This window comes from Pelobates fuscus, chromosome 9 (assembly GCF_036172605.1).
Source record: "Pelobates fuscus isolate aPelFus1 chromosome 9, aPelFus1.pri, whole genome shotgun sequence".
Lineage (NCBI taxonomy): Eukaryota > Metazoa > Chordata > Amphibia > Anura > Pelobatidae > Pelobates > Pelobates fuscus.
In genome coordinates, this window is record NC_086325.1 from 148,267,239 (window position 1) to 148,283,529 (window position 16,291).

General features: G+C 42.5%; 1 protein-coding gene across 1 annotated transcript in view; it reads right to left on the bottom strand.

Moving 5' to 3' along the window:
- Nucleotides 1-15,903, bottom strand: part of ABCD1 (ATP binding cassette subfamily D member 1) — a 62,417-nt gene extending 46,514 nt beyond the window's left edge. The window contains exon 1 of the mRNA XM_063432721.1: nt 14,444-15,903. Coding sequence (XP_063288791.1) covers nt 14,444-15,355 — 912 coding nt within the window. The 5' untranslated portion in view covers nt 15,356-15,903. The remainder of the gene's footprint in view (nt 1-14,443) is intronic.
- Nucleotides 15,904-16,291: the final 388 nt, after the last annotated feature.

The window sequence follows — 16,291 nt, forward strand, 5'->3', positions numbered from 1 at the left end:
TGCCTCTCTCAGTCTGCTCTGTGAGCATCACGTGGGGATAAAGCAATATACTAGCAAGATTTGGGGCGCATTCTAGGATCACCGTTTAATATTGTAAAGCGGTACGGAATCTGTTGGCGCTATATAAATGGCGATAATAATAATAATAATAATAATAAGTACTAATATATATACCTGTACCTCTAACTCATCTATCACTGAGCTGCTTAGTAGTTCATGTCCACCGCAACCACAACACCACAACCCGTAAACTTATTTTGTACAGTAGGTGTGTTTGTGCATCAGTGCATGTCTATGTGTGTGCACCCGTGTATACCCGATTCTGCCTGTGTGTGCAGGTCTGTGCAACTTTGGCTTTACATATGGCTTTAGGCTTGAAACACTGTACATACTGAGAAATCTGCACTTTTGTGCCAGAAGCCATTTACACCCCCAGCACATGTGACTTTGGCAACCTGGAACTACTCTGGCCAATATTTTTGGATGCCAACATATTTTAGGAGTGCTGCGGCTGTAGGTGAGATTTTGTTTTCTAATTTTTCTTTACAAATTTCCCTTGGTTATAATATGTTACAGGAGGAATAAGAAAAAAATGCCTCTTGTAATGTAAAGGTGTAACATATCCTTCCTCACCTTGCGGTCAGCGGGCGTGCATCTGCATGTCTGACACTTACGGCTTGTTAATGGACGCCGGCTGCTGCGGATCCACGGCAAAATATACCCCCACGTCCGCTCATGTGACTGACTATGTCGGCGTGCATGTGACGTCACGCGCCGTGCACACGTTTTGGGGTCAAAGAGCGATTTCAGCCAATCAGAAAAGTAAAGCAGGTATTTAAACCAAAAAAATACCTCCCCTTATTGCCCTGTCGTGGTTTTCCTAGTGGATGTCCGAGAGTGCGTTCCTTATTCTGGTTATTTGACTTTGGCATTGATTTTGTCTTCCCTGTTTTCTGGTATCCCTCACCTCTGGCTTTCCTTTATCATTCTGTCCCTTTCTGTGTCCCCTGACTTCGGCTATTCCTGACTATTCTTTGGTACGTGAGTCCGGCCATTCTAAGGCCCGGTATACGTTACCTATTGGTCTCCTGTGTTACACAGTTCTAGTTGCTGGATCATACTGTAATCCTGACAAAAGGAGCTTGTGAAACTGGATCAGATAAGGGCATATTTCAAACAAAAAGGGACCTTAGGGTGACATTCAGTTTGAGTGAATAGAGTCTCTAAATTTAGAATCAGTTATTCTGTTCAGATCACCATCATACCATTATTAATTATATAGCACAGCTGACATTCAAGCAGGTGATCCTTGCAAATTATTGTGGAAGTACTGCTCTGGATAGTATTGGTTAGTCTGGAATGGTAACATTCCACAAACATTAAAGGGTTACTCCAACAGCCATGACCACTTCTGCTTTTAAAAGTGGTCATAGAATCTGTATATGCAGTGCTTTTTTAGCTTGAAACACTGCACATACAAAAATATCTGGGCTTTGGTGCCGGGGGCTAGTTCCACCCCCCGACACGTGACTTAGGCAGCCTGGAACTCTGTTCTGGATTGCTTAATGTTTGTTTTGTACACAAAAATAAGTCTGTCATCAGCGCGCTGGCAACAGACTTACTGAGATTCTACACTTGCAGACAGCGCAGGGAGAATCACCGCATACTTTTTGTAAGACCCCTCCCATTTCTGCATTTCTTCATATTTGTCCATAATTTTCCCCTAGTCACGTCCCACCCTCCTGGCTCAGAGCGCACACATGCTCTGAGCAGGTGAGAACGTTTCAATCACTGAGAAGCATTTGATTGGGTCACGCAGAGAAAGTGAGTGATGCAATGTGACAACAGACAGGGCATGAAAAAGCTTTGCACAGCACTGGATTCCATGTAAGTTTTAAAGGGACACTAGTCACCAGGACAACTACAGCTTATTGAATTTGTTCTGGTGAGTAAAATCATTCCCTTCAGGCTTTTTGCAGTAAACACGGTCTTTTCAGAGAAAACGCAGTATTTACATTACAGCCCAAGGATACCTCCACCGGCCACTCCTCAGAGTCCTACTAGAGGTGCTTCATGGGTCTGTACCGCACAGTGTGCAGCAATGACGGACAGAGTCTCCACCCTCTGCATGGAGACACTGAACTTCCCTCATAGAGATGCATTGATTCCATGCATCTCTATGAATAGATGCTGATTGGCCAGGGCTGTGTTTGGCTTGTGCTGGCTCTGCCCCTGATCTGCTTCCTTGATGGTCTCAGACAATTCAATGATTTTCTATGTGAAAGCTTTGTGATTGGCTCAGAATACAACTTCTGATGATGTCAGCCAAGTAGGCTAATCAGGGGCAGAGCCAGCAGCAGACTGGAATAAAAGTAGGATTTTGCTATATTTATGGGGTCAAAAGGGATCCAGTGGAAATAGAAATTAGGGTGAGGAACACAATGGTGTTAAAACCATAGTGTTTCTTTAACTTTATATATCAGGATTTCTAAAGTAATAAGTGGGGACCCTATTAACTGGTGTCCCACAGCTAATAAGGCGCTATAAAGAAGAAAAAAAACCAACACAAAGATAAAAAATAGTTTGAGTAACCTACCTTTCAAGCAACTGTACATGGAGCAGTAAGTCAAGGCATTGTTTGTCAATATGGGGAAAGTTCACAGTGTGTATGCACACAGACTGCACACCACAAGCACACAAGAACATTATGTCAACATTAAAAAAAAAATGATAATTAAAGGAACACCCTAATATTAAAAATAATTACATTTATTTTTAACATCAGCCACCTGTTCCTTCCTATCTTTAGATTGAAGGTTACTTGTTTTTGAAATGAAAAAAACTGGTGGGAATAAAAAAAAAAAAGAAAGCATGAGAAGCATTGCGAACATAAGACACATGCACGTGCACTTGGCCAATATTCTCACAGACAAACACTGAATCTAGTACTTCTCTGTGGGGAGCATTAGCGGCGTTTGATATACAGTAATCAAGTAATTCATCATTGATGATGAGATTTGTCTATTCCCTTGTCTGGAAGAGGTGTACAGGCATACCCCGCTTTACATACACTCACTTTACATACACTCGCGAGTACAGACATACCCGTGAGTGTATGTAAAGGTGCCTCGCGAGTACAGACATTCCCGCGCCTCTACTGTTTGCGAGTGAACAGTAAATGGAAGGTTCTATTCTCACCCGGAGCAGCTCAGTTCAGGGTCATTGGGGCAAGAACCTTCTGACATGGCATAGGTTAATCATCTCAAATGTATAATGCCTACTCCTAGCTGAACACACACACAGATATATATATATATATTATATATTTATTTTCTGCCCATACTGTCCATATTCTGCAATTGGCTGCCATCCAGTGAAAGGGTTTACCCTGCCATTTTCTATAACTATGACTTAGCAGCTTAGCTACATTAGCCACAATTCTGAGGATTCAAAGTTAAACCATAAATGCTTAAAGTGATGAAGAGGTGTTTCTAAACAAAGTGTGCAACTAAGCTGATAACAAATACAAATTGGCAGTGTATTGGCAGACAATGACCCAGTGGGGAGGTTTATTTTACTTTTCCTCCCAGTTTAAGGTTGTCAGATGAGTAAAACATTAAAGATAAATGGTACAATCTGGAATGTGATTTTTCTTTTTACGGTTTATTTTAACTGAATAAAAGCCCACTGGAAATCCCTAAATAAAATCACTGGAAATCTGCAGTTGCAGTATCAGTTATGCCTGTAAATTACTATTGCAATGCAGTACATGCAATTGGGAAGTGAAAAAAAAAAAAAAGGTATTGCTTCACTTTAAGTGTATTTTCATTTTACATACATGCTCTGGTCACATCGTGTACTTAAAGGGAAACTCCAGTGCCAGGAAAACGATCAGTTTTCCTGGCACTGGAGGGTCCCACTCCCTCCCACCCACCAATCCACAGTTACTGAAGGGGTGAAAACCCCTTCAGTGACTTACGTGAGGCAGCGGCGATCTCCCTCGCCGCTGTCTCCTCCTCCGCGACGCTCCTCCCTGTGCTTCCGTCGCCCGGTGGGCGAGACTGATCCTGCCCACCGGCCGAGGAGACCTAATGCGCATGCGCGGCAATGATGCGCATGCGCATTAGCGCTCCCCATAGGAAAGCATTGAAAACGAATTTCAATGCTTTCCTACTGGGATTTGAGCGACGCTGGAGGTCCTCACACAGTGCTATGGACCAGGAACGGACCTCTAGTGGCTGTCTAGTAGACAGCCACTAGAGGTGGAGTTAACCCTGCAAGGCAATTATTGCAGTTTATAAAAAACTGCAATAATTACACTTGCAGGGTTAGGAGTAGTGGGAATTGGCACCCAGACCACTCCAATGAGCAGAAGTGGTCTGGGTGCCTGGAGTGTCCCTTTAAAAGTGGGGTATGCCTGTATATATAGATAGGAGTGTGATCACACACACCACAGTCAAGTGGAGTCAAAACATCATGTTCTTCTGACAAAATACACACCTATTCCTGTACCATCTAATATCTGTGTCTGACAAATTACATATTAAAACAAATTGTTATTAAATCCCACAACCTGCTCTTAGAGATCTATAAATATATACATATGCATCACCTGTGATGAACTTAAGTTTAAATAATTCAATGTCAAGATGTAAAGATCACATAGGTAGAAACTATGATCTATACATATACTAATCTACTACAGCATAGTAGAGAGGTTTTTATTTAAAATTTTAAGCAACACAACCATCACAACATATTGCAGCAATCATGACACTAGTAAGTAATGGACAATTCTCTGGCACCGAAATCCCACCCCTGAGCCTAAACGTCACAGTGAGAATTTTCACTTCCTTTTACCAGTACAAATTATTTGTAACCGTAGGATGTGTGTTAACAGCAGGATGTGGGCATTCCAAAACACGGCAGCAATTTATTTTTTGCAGAACCACTGAAGTCTGCACCCACAGCATGCTTGGACGACTACAATAATGTGTAGTGGTTATGGTGGTAATATGCACATGTATAGCATTGCAAAAAGAGGTAATTGTCATATTCAGCTAATTACTAGTTTGTAACTTTTAGGGCTTTCTGTGTTTTGGTTTCAAAAGATTTTTGTTATATTGAATTGTTTGTATGATCCTTACGGTTTCATTTTGTGTTTGTTAGTTTTACGTTTTTATGCAAGTGTTTTATAACACACACATAACTAAGATCTGGCTCTAAATGATTCACAATTCTCCATGAAAAATTGGCATATCTCATTACAAACTAATTGAGTGGACACAGCCATATGGTGTGTTGTGGTGTACACTTGGTATAAAGCTGTATCCCCTGACTTAAAGGATCTAATACCTCACTTGTCTCACACGAATGCAAAGTAATTTATGGAGCGTAAAACCAATACCTATTTCCAATGTCTTTGAAACAAAAACTAGTAAAATATTCATAATATCGAAACTCAGGAATGGGTCTCGTCTACTTTAAATTCCTTCCCTTTTATTTAAAAGTTGTTTTTTTTTTTATTATATGTTTCTTAAAAAAAATATATATTTTTCGGGGGCCGGGCCTGATAGCTACTATGGCTGGTCGCATATTTTAAGAGCTGCTGCAGCTACAGACAAAAGGGAGAAGCTACCGATCTATCTAATAGAGTTAGCGGCAAACGGTGACCGGGATCAGACACAGAACAGCATCGTGAACACAATGATATATGTCTGGCGCCACTGACCATGCGGCCTAAACCAAAGCAGAGTCCGAAGCCTGGGGGAGGCGGCCGAACTCCCGGCACGGGACACGCTCCTAAGCAGACGCCTATTACAGCCCTTTTACCCCCCTCCCCCTCTGAACCGGCGGGGGACATCCCGGTCCTCGCTGGGGACGATTACCCCCACATGTACACCTGACCAAACAACTAAACTTTCTACCAAACGGGACCTACTAGGCCCAGCCAAGATGGCGGAGCAGACGTGGCTGAGGACCAGGAACAAACACATCAAACCACCCAAGCACACAGAGGATTTCATCGACCAGCTACGCACCTACCTCTGGGCACTACTCAAAGCCCAGAGACAACCTTACAGGCTGGCGATAAGGGCGGTGGCAGCATGGATCCACATGGCCACCCGGCGGACCCTACAATAGAACCCCCCTCACAACACCAGAGCGGGCTCCAGACTACGTCGGAGTCGAAGCTCAAGAAGGCGGGAAACAGTGCCGGGTCCCTCGAATGCCGAAACCCACGATCCCAAGCCGCAGAACAAGGCCCGACCTACCCCTCACTCAGAGGACCCAGCAACCAACGAGCAGCACAGCACAACCCTGTATACCAACACTCACAAAGCCCGCCGAGACGCAGCAAATCTGGACTCTGGGGGACGAAACCAGCGGAGAGCTCTTAAACAGCCGCTGGGGAGGGAATCCGGACGGGACACCTACTCAGCCACACAAGCAAGGCCACCAGAACGGGCATCGGGTGATGCAACCCGGACTCATGCAATCCACGGCTCATGGCCAACAACCCTGCCCATAACACAGAGACTACCATCTCTATCAGCCGGAGATACAAAGACGTACAGACTATAATGAATGCCACCCACCACGATAATCATAACCAGCCGTAAGCAAAGTCCATCCCTGCCCAGGTAGTACACTCACCCTGCACAGCTAGCGGTACACAGGCACTACATACATAAGACTAGCACTACTCATGCCACCTGCATGACGGTCACAATAGCATACCACTGCAAACACATACCGACACACAAGCTTGGCTCTGAGAACGACCATCACGTCAGACAGGGATAGAACAGCTCCCTCCGTACAAACCATTATTGTGCCATAGCATGGGCTTATACCAAACCATATACCTGTGCTGTTTTCTCTGTAATGCAATGTTTTGCTTTGTCCTTGCCTGCAATAGTGACCTATATTTTTACAATACGCTAGACCTAGCACACTGCATTGTATACTAGCCGCGCAGCCTAGCCTGTTTATTAATTCGTAGTAGTCTAAAGCACAGTGACTTAACCGGTTTTATATATCTGAAGCAAATGCTCATAATCAACCCCACAGGGGACTAGGCTCGAATCATTATAACAGTTAGTTTAGCATACGTTCTCAAGCATGTTGAAAATGTTAACTATTTTACTCGCAACTACCTCACTAACGTGTACAACCTGTTTTATTTTAAAAATGTGCAACTATATAATGTCACGACCGTGTCTGCATTAATCTGCCTGTGTCTGCTGTCGTGGCCTGTTTGTAAAATCTATTGCACTAAAAATAAAGAATTAAAAATATATACATATTTTTTTTTCTCTGCTACTTTGTAATTTTGGCCGTTATCACTTTCGACAAAATATACATTTTATGTCTCCTTTTTGGAGTGCTACATTGTTTAAATGTACTGTACCAAGCTGCAAAACAACACAGACATTTATATTGAAAAGGTTTAGTTGCTGGCTCTGCCTATCCACCAATAACAAAGACAACCCGACGCATTCAACTAAATCTCAAATCGTGCTGTTCTATCCCTCCCTCTGTAGGTCACAGTGGCTTTTATCACCTCTGACAACTGATGGCAACCATGTCCTCTTTTTCAGTTATGCAGTGAAAACACTACAAAGTTAAACTGCATTGTTTTCAAATAGTCAATACTGACAGACAAATAGTCAATACTGACAGACTGACATCGTGATCTCCTGCTTTAGGTCTTCGATTTAAATTCACATTTGAAATCCTAACTTTTGTTTTGAATTCCAGGCTTTGCAGCCCTGTAATGAACTCTGTCCACATCAGGAAGTGACTCCTTCAATCCCGATGTTCTCATTATATCCCTTTACATGGGAACAAAGCATATCTCTTAAACCAATGCTATCGTTCAGCACTTGCAAACATGGTGCCATTAGATTCAGCCGGGAGGCTAAGGCTCCGGCTCCTTCCCAGCAAGACTTGAAGGAGCCTGTTTATACAGTTGTACGGGAAAAGATGAAATATTACATTCCTCCTGTGACGTGAAGTGTCAAGATGGGCTGCAAGCAACTGCAAAGATGGAGAGCCATGGGCTATCTTTGCATCATAAACTCTGCAAACCTTTCAAGATTGTTAGATTGTTACAGGGCATGGAGTGTCCCTTTAAATATCTATCACTAGCACATTAAAAAAAAAAAAAAAAACTGGACAGAAAACAAGATTTTGAAATGTGGAGTTTGCCCTTGGCAGATGGATGTTTCAACCTTGACCTGTTCTCTACAGAAAATTATTTTTTTCTATGAACAGCAGAACTTGGATGTAATCAAGCTACATCAATGGTTAGCAGCATCGGACCACAATTTCACATGGGAATAGTTTTAAGTGTTCTATGCATATTTGTTATGTAAAAGGAGCCAACATTTTAGGCAAACAAAAAGATTCATTGTCAATTCCTTCTTTCTCCTGAGAAAATGCATTTTACATCTACAGATTTGCATTTACTAGCTTAGAAAAGCAGAAAAGAACTGGTTTTAAATCCCTGCTCCTATGGCAGTGACACCTTTTTGGCTCTTTATATATGTCAATTCAATGGTAATTGTTCCAAGGTACAGTGCCAATGAGACCCCTAAATGTTTGGAGCATATTACCCCCACCCTTCTTAATACAAAACCTAAAACTTTAGCCTTAAAAGAGGGCAGGTCACCTCTCCTCCCAAACCACTCATGTTCTTTGGAAAGAGCATTAAATGTCATCAATACATTGTGACAGCAGTTTTGCTAGCAAATGTATAAACTGGGTGTAAACAAAACAAACAAAAGTATATATATATATATATATATATATATATGTAAAAAATAGATAAAATTCGTATCTTGTAATACCTTTTTTATATATATATATATATATATATATATACACACACACACACACATACACACACACACACACACACACGTGTTGATGTCATAGAGGAGGTATGAATCAGTGAAAACTGCGGGAGGAGCGAGAGCAGACCAGACCGGAGGTGGGCATTACAAAAGTGTAACACCCCTCTCTGTAAGGAGATCGCGGCACAGGAGCATACTGTCAGCTAAGTCTTGGCAAGTTCTCTTTAACTCTGTCACCACCAAATCAATGTTGAGTACTTCAGAAGAATTTCTTAGAAAAGCAGTAGAGACTACTTTGTCTTGGGTCAAAACGATGGCTCTTGTGCCGTCAAGTTTTGTCAATTCCCAAAATCATCATCATTAGTAACAGCTGTGGAAAACAGGTATCGTCTCATGCACTGTAGAAGACCATCGAGCTCTACATTGCACTCATTGAGCATGATGGAGAACAGGACATAGACTAAGCTCTTGGCGGGAGCAGAATATGTTTTCTATAACAAAGATGACGGCATCTCAGCGGCAGCTTCAGATGTTTATGCCTTTTACCAGCTTCTCCTCTCAGGCCACCACAGGACAAGTGGGCATGTCAACTTCACTTGTGTGTGCAAAATTTACAAAGACACCCAAAGCTGATAGAGCCACTTTTAGAATCCCATTTGCCATGCTGACAGGAGATTGTGATTGATTGCAACAGCTGACACAGGGGTAACAATTCTGCCATAAAGGTTAAAGAATCCCCTTACAGGCAGTGTCCCAGCTGTTGGGAACTTTGTCAGGCCCAGTGGTTTTGTTAAACTTATTTTATCATCACTGATACATATCCAATTATTAAATAAATAAATAAAATGGTAGAAAATTATTTTATTTACCCGAAAGATAGAGCTACACTATTATGATCTGTTGCTATTCAATACACAGACTATTTTTTTTTTAACTGTCTGGACACTTGTTTTTCAGTATAACTGTGCACCCCTGAAAGTCTTATTTAGGACCTTTGGGATGGAGTTTGGTGAACTTAATGGCAGCATAGCACAGGGAAGGCCTCTGGCAGTACGGAACAAGGCAAAAGAAACATTTTAGAGGGTTACTCCAATCACCATGACAACTTATATACAAGTTATATAATCATTTTTCTGCTGGGGACTAGTTACTCCTCCAGCAAGCGTGACTTAAGAAGCTCCCAACAAAGCCCAATATCAAATCTGTGGAAAAGTTACACACCTGTCGTCAGTACGTGCTCTGAACTGGCAAAGTCTTCCAATCAAAATATTCTTTAAGAAAAGCATTTGATTGGGCCAAACTAAGCCCTTTGTGACGTCAAAAGAGGCAAAGAGAGAAGCGATGGAAGCATTGCCTGGTGCTGGATTTCAAGTACGTTTTAAAGGTATTTTTACTACTTTTTTTTTTTTTTTAGCTAATTGAGGATGGCTAGGAAATAGCTGAAAGCGCTTCTAGCTACACTCTCCCAATAAAAGAGGTTTTGAAGTAATAATCTGTTTAGCTTGGCTTAAAGGATCACTATAGGCACCCAGACCACTTTAGCCTAATGAAGTGGTCTGGGTGCCAGGTCCCCCTAGTTTTAACCATGCAGGTGAAAACATAGCAGTTTCAGAGAAACTGCTATGTTTATACTGCAGGGTTAATCCAGCCTCTAGCGGCTGTCTCCCTGACAGCCACTAGAGGCCGCTTCTGCGATTTACACAGAGTAAATCGCACTTATTTGACACTGGACGTCCTCACGGAGTCCAGCGTCAAAAAAGATCCCCATAGGAAAGCATTAAGTAATGCTTTCCTATGGGCGGGTTTGAATGCGCACGTCTGGCCGCGCATGCGGCTCCACTCGGGAGCTGACATCGATGGAGGAGGAGAGGTCACCAGTGCAGAGGGAGCCCGGCGCTGGATTAAGGAAGGCAAATAAATGGTTAATTAACCATTTTTTCGCCACAGAACAGGGCCCTAGTCGCTCTACATATTTGTATTCCTAACGCTAGTGTTCCTTTAATCCATGATTTGTTTATCATGAAAACATTATTAAAGGGGCAATATAGGCACACAGACCAAGTTATGCCACTGAAGCGGTCTGGGTCCAGTGTCCCTGCAATGTAAAACTGCACTTTTAGAGAGACTGCAATGTTTACATTGCAGCATTAAGACAGTCTCTTGTGGCTGTCTACCAGACTGCCACTAAAGTCGCTTCCGAGAGTTTACCGGACTCTAGGTCACCAAAATGATGCTGGACACGCATCATGAGGACTTAGAGCATCAGTAAAATCCCCAAAGAAAAGCACAGAGTCAATAGAGTGGAACTTAAAACCTGCATTTATATAAAATATGCACAGGGATTTGGAATAGTGCGCAAGTAACTTTTGTCTTCGATTTTTTTTTTATTGTATATATTGGGGCTGATGTGTACTATAGTCATTGTTGCCGCCCAGGAGTAGTGGGAGTTTGAGCGCAGGACTTTTTTATTTATTTATGGGGAGGGCTTAATGCGCTTGCTCATTAGGTCCCCCCGTTGGATGATATCAAAGGAGGCGGATTTGTATTCCTGACACTATAGAATCCCTTTAATGTGAGCCTTAAGGTCACTAGAAACAAGGTGTATGTTATTCTCATGCAATAATGCTTGATTAAGCCGGAATTTATTTACTGGGTAAATTAGAAAATGAAACCACCACTTCAATACCAATTCCAACTTTGACAGAAATCGACATGGTGACTAATCCAGCTCCTCTCAAAGAGTTTTAAGTGGTTTAAAAGCTCATCTATATTATGTGATTGACAGTTTGCTACTGGAAATAATCTACATCTGCACTGTAGATCACAGGATCTCAACCTGTGCCACACGTAGCCCAGGGGGTACACACACCACAAGCAGGAGGTATGCCAGGAGCTGGCCGGTTGTCCACTAAGGCAGAGAAGGTACCTGCTTACCAGCACAGCAGGTACCTACTCTGCTCGAATACAGTGTGTCCGAAGGGGAGAATGGAGGCAGACGGCAAGGGACTGCTAATGTCTGTGCTCTTCCAGAACTGCGCCCTGATGCTCTGCGGTGATGCCGGGAGCCAGGTTATGACATCACCCCGACATCACTAAACAGCAGTGCTGGGAGAGCACGAAGATGACAGCAGCCACACTGTATCCGAGGGAAAGGATCCACTTCAACTCTCCCAAAGGTAGGGAGGTTGAGTGGACTAAAAATAATTTTACAAAACAAAAAAAAACTATTTGTGAGTGTGTGTGAGAGAATGTGTATGTGTCTGCCAGTGAGAGTGTGTCCTCTCTGTTTATCGGTGCGTGTGTCAGCATGTATTATATTTTCATTTTGTTATTTTTCTACTTCAGATCAAAAGTTCATACACTCCTCGTTAAATACACAATATTCACATTATGCCATGTTTATTTAAAATATATTATTTACTACCTTGCAATTGCAGCTCTAGATCTATTCTGCTGTTGAACCCATCCTTCTTGCCTTGCAGCTAAACTAACAGGAAGAAAAAGGATCGGCTGTCTGACAGCATTGTAGGTTTAACAAGATTCATGTATAAAAGTGCAGATTTCTACTGAAGTCTCTACTTTTAGAACTTTAAAAATAAAAAAAATAGGACATACTCTATACACATAAAGCAATTCGACAAGCTGAAGTGCCTTACGTGTTTGGAGCATTCCTTTAGGGATCAGCAATTGGCCGACTGAACACAATGGAAGTTGTATAAAAAAAAAAAAAAACTATAGTTAAGATCCTATAAAAGTTAAATGGCAGTATATTTTTTACAGAAAAAGAATGAGCTGTTTAAAGAGGTGCTTAAATAAACACTCTTGGTACCATAATCACTTCTGTGGGGCTAGCAAAGGTGATAGCCAGTCAGTCAAGAAGGCATTTACACCAGGCCGACAGACCACACTTTCAGATGGGGGCCTATCACCATTCTGGGAAGTGCTCTCCTATGGGCACCAATGGCACTCTCCCTATATGCCTGCCCACTCATCCCTTTCCCAATTTCCTTCCACCCAATGATGGGAGGTATGTGGCTAACCTCATGTAGGGTACCATGAGAAACTTGGTCCTCTCTGCTATCCAGGCAGGTAGAAGGTTCTCACCTATGGACAACCAGAATTATTTGTCAAACTGTCAAATCAAAGAGGGAATTCAATTTAGGTCAAAATAAACCAAATTATTTTTTTTTACAGCACAACAAATATTCCATCTTGGATATGTTGGTATCACATTTAAAAGTGTTGTTTTATTACTAACCATGTGGGCTTATTCCCTTAGAGGAACACACCAATTGAGAAATGTGTAACATATTACTAGACATATCCCCCAATGAAAATATGAACACATTATTTGCTACATTTTTAATTGGAATGTCTAAAAACGACTTGCAAAAAGCTGACGATCTCTTGTCTGCAGCCTTTGCAAGTCCTCCCTTTCTTGTGACCAGAGACTACTCATTGAGAAGCCTCTGAATTTGAGCCATAAGCTACCACAAACGTGCTCTCCAGGTTCTGAGGCGCAAGCACATGCCGATAGGCACAGTTTTACTTGGGGAAAAAGGCAGGCGCAATTAAAGGGAAACTATAGTGCCAGGAAAACAAACTCGTTTTCCTGGCACTGTAGCTTCCCCGTCTGTCAAGGCCCACTCCCGTGGCTCTGAAGAGGTTAATAACCCCTACAGTCACTAACGTGTGCCCAGCGCCGGTCCCTCAGCTCCGCCCATGCTCCTCCCCTGCCAACAATGGCACGCTCGCATTAGGATCTCCCCATAGGAAAGCATTATTCAATGCTTTCCTATGGAGATTCCGGCGACGCTGGAAGTCCTCATGCATTGCTTGAGGACGTCCAGCGTCGTTTAGACGACCAAAGGTCGCCTAAGAACCCGGAAGTCCCTCTAGTGGCTGTCTGGTAGACAGTCACTAGAGGAGGACTTAACCCTGCAAGGTAATAATTGCAGTTCATAAAAACTGCAATAATTACATGCTCATGGTTAAGGGTGATGGGAGTTGTGTCCATTTAAGCAGAGTGAGCCTGCCTTGGAATTGGGAGGAAAACCTCCATCTGTCTGAAATCAGTTATAAAAGTGCCTATTTCAAATAGAAATCACCATTTTTATAAATAGAAGCAATGCTCCTCACACATAAAACTTTATGTGCGTTGAGTGTTCCTTTAAAGGTTTAGTCCCTAAATAGAGATATGGGGCAAATCCAAAACTGAATTGCAATTTCAGGCCAAAACAACTAAGCTGTGATTATAGCACAGTTAAAAAATGTTTTTTAAAACTACAGTTTAGTGAATACATTTTGGCAAAATACAGATCAAACGAGCAGATATGAAAAAATTACCCCATCTCTGTCATAACAACCAAAAGTTTCAGCTTAAATTTAGCAGTTTATCATTGGATAACCTGAATAAAAAGACTTGTAGAATTTTGCCAAAAAACAGTCATTTGCAAATATGTTTGTCAACTCCGCTCAGACCACAACTTAGTGAATTACCAGAAACAGCCATCCAGAGCTTGTGGATGCATTGCAAACGAGACATAGTGATAAGTACCCAACCGTGACATTCATCAGCTCACCTTGTGACCTCCATAGAAAGCAATTTCTTCTGAGTTGGCGACCACTCTTGAGTGCATGTACCGCAGCTCTCCTTTTCGTCTGGCCTCCTCTGCTACTAATTTTCCAAATTTAGGAGAACAGCCTCTCAATACTTTTGCTGTAATAACGACAACAAATCCAGCAATAAGGGCAGGCCAGCCAGTGTTGGCACCTTTGGACTTGGCAGTACTGATTAACGTGTAAGTGGTCACCACCACATCCAGCACAGGCTTGGTCAAGTTGGAGTACAGATGGGCTACTGAACTGGCAAACGCTACTACATCCTCAGTTAGTGACTGATCAGGATTACGTAACCTTCCATCCATGTTGCTGACTCTATAATATGTTTGATTACCAAAATATAAGTCGTATGCATGGGCCACCAGGCGGCTACGGAAAGCTAAACTCAACTGTCCTTCAAGGTAGCGGATGGCACTGTTGATGAAAGTAGCTGGCAGGGCAATAAAAAGCCATTTAAAAAGTTGCCACATAAAGCTGGCTGGACGTTTATTTACAATGCAACGGGTTAGACGTCCATCTAGCTTGGCCACGTAGACCGAAAGGAATGTCCTAGAGATGAGGGCTGCTGAATGTAATAGCAGTAGTCCAAACTCTTTGCATGCCAACTTTGGAAAAAGCAGACGGAGAAGACGGGCTAGCCTTCTGAAGAAAACCCTGTTCACCCCAGTCCTTTCGTAAGTGGGTGGCGCACCCGAAGAGGAGTCTTTTTTTTCTCCCAGTAGCCCATTCGACTTCGGCTGCTTGCCCAGCTGAAAGCAAAAGTGTCTTAGCACCGGGTAAAGCCGGCGTGCTCCGTAGGCTGCCACCACCAGTGCGGCTACCCGCTTCAGAACCGCGGAGCGGGTTACGGGGGACGGACAAACTTGGACCATGGTGTGCCTATAGGCAGCTATGTGCAAAAAAAATAAAAGTGTCTATGTATATTTCTTCTAACCCAAACTAAACTTCACTGGACCACAAATATTTGTATATATATATGTCAGTAGACACATACAACGCAAAAACAAATCTGCATAAATGCAAATATGTGTATTTCCATTCTATAGACTGGGTGCCTTAAGCGCACACACTCTGGATGCCTAGACTAGATATCCATTAAAAATATATGACTTTACATGCCAGAACACATGCCTGTGTATACTACATGACCCAACAGGAATATAAATGTCAGCAGATAACTTCATTCTGACCTGAATATCTGGGAATTAATGGGACACACGTGGACAGGGTCTAACTTTGGGGCAAATTCCTGTGATTTTGGAATATTTAGTTATGAGTGTGTGACTGTGTCACTGGGAAGGGCTGGGTGTATGGATATCCCTGGACTGGGTCACTAGGAGTTACCTGCCCCCCTGGTGCTCCCCCTGCTGCCACCTAGGAAACCCCTGGAGCCGGCCTTGCAGGTGACACTTCCCTCTCAGCCGCCCTCAAAGTGACTGTCACCGTCACCCAGCATGCACAACAGGCTAGCTCCAGCCTGGGAGTTAGCCACGCCCCCTCTCCTCCAGGGAAACAGCTGACGTGCAGCTAAGCCAATCAGCAAAGAGGGAGGGTGGGGAAATAACAAAGCAAAAAAAAAAAAAAGACATGAAGCTTTTTTTTTCCTCCTTCTTTTTTTTTTTTGATCCATGAACTTTATTATAAAAAGAAACAAAACGACATTTTTTTTTTGTCACTTTGCATAAAGAGTTGATAATGGTTTCCATGGATGCAAAGTCAATAATAAAGCAACTGAAACACTGTGTTTATGTTCTAGTCCAGTAAAAATAATAATAAAAAAAAAAATACAAGTATGCCCCCCTTTTCTT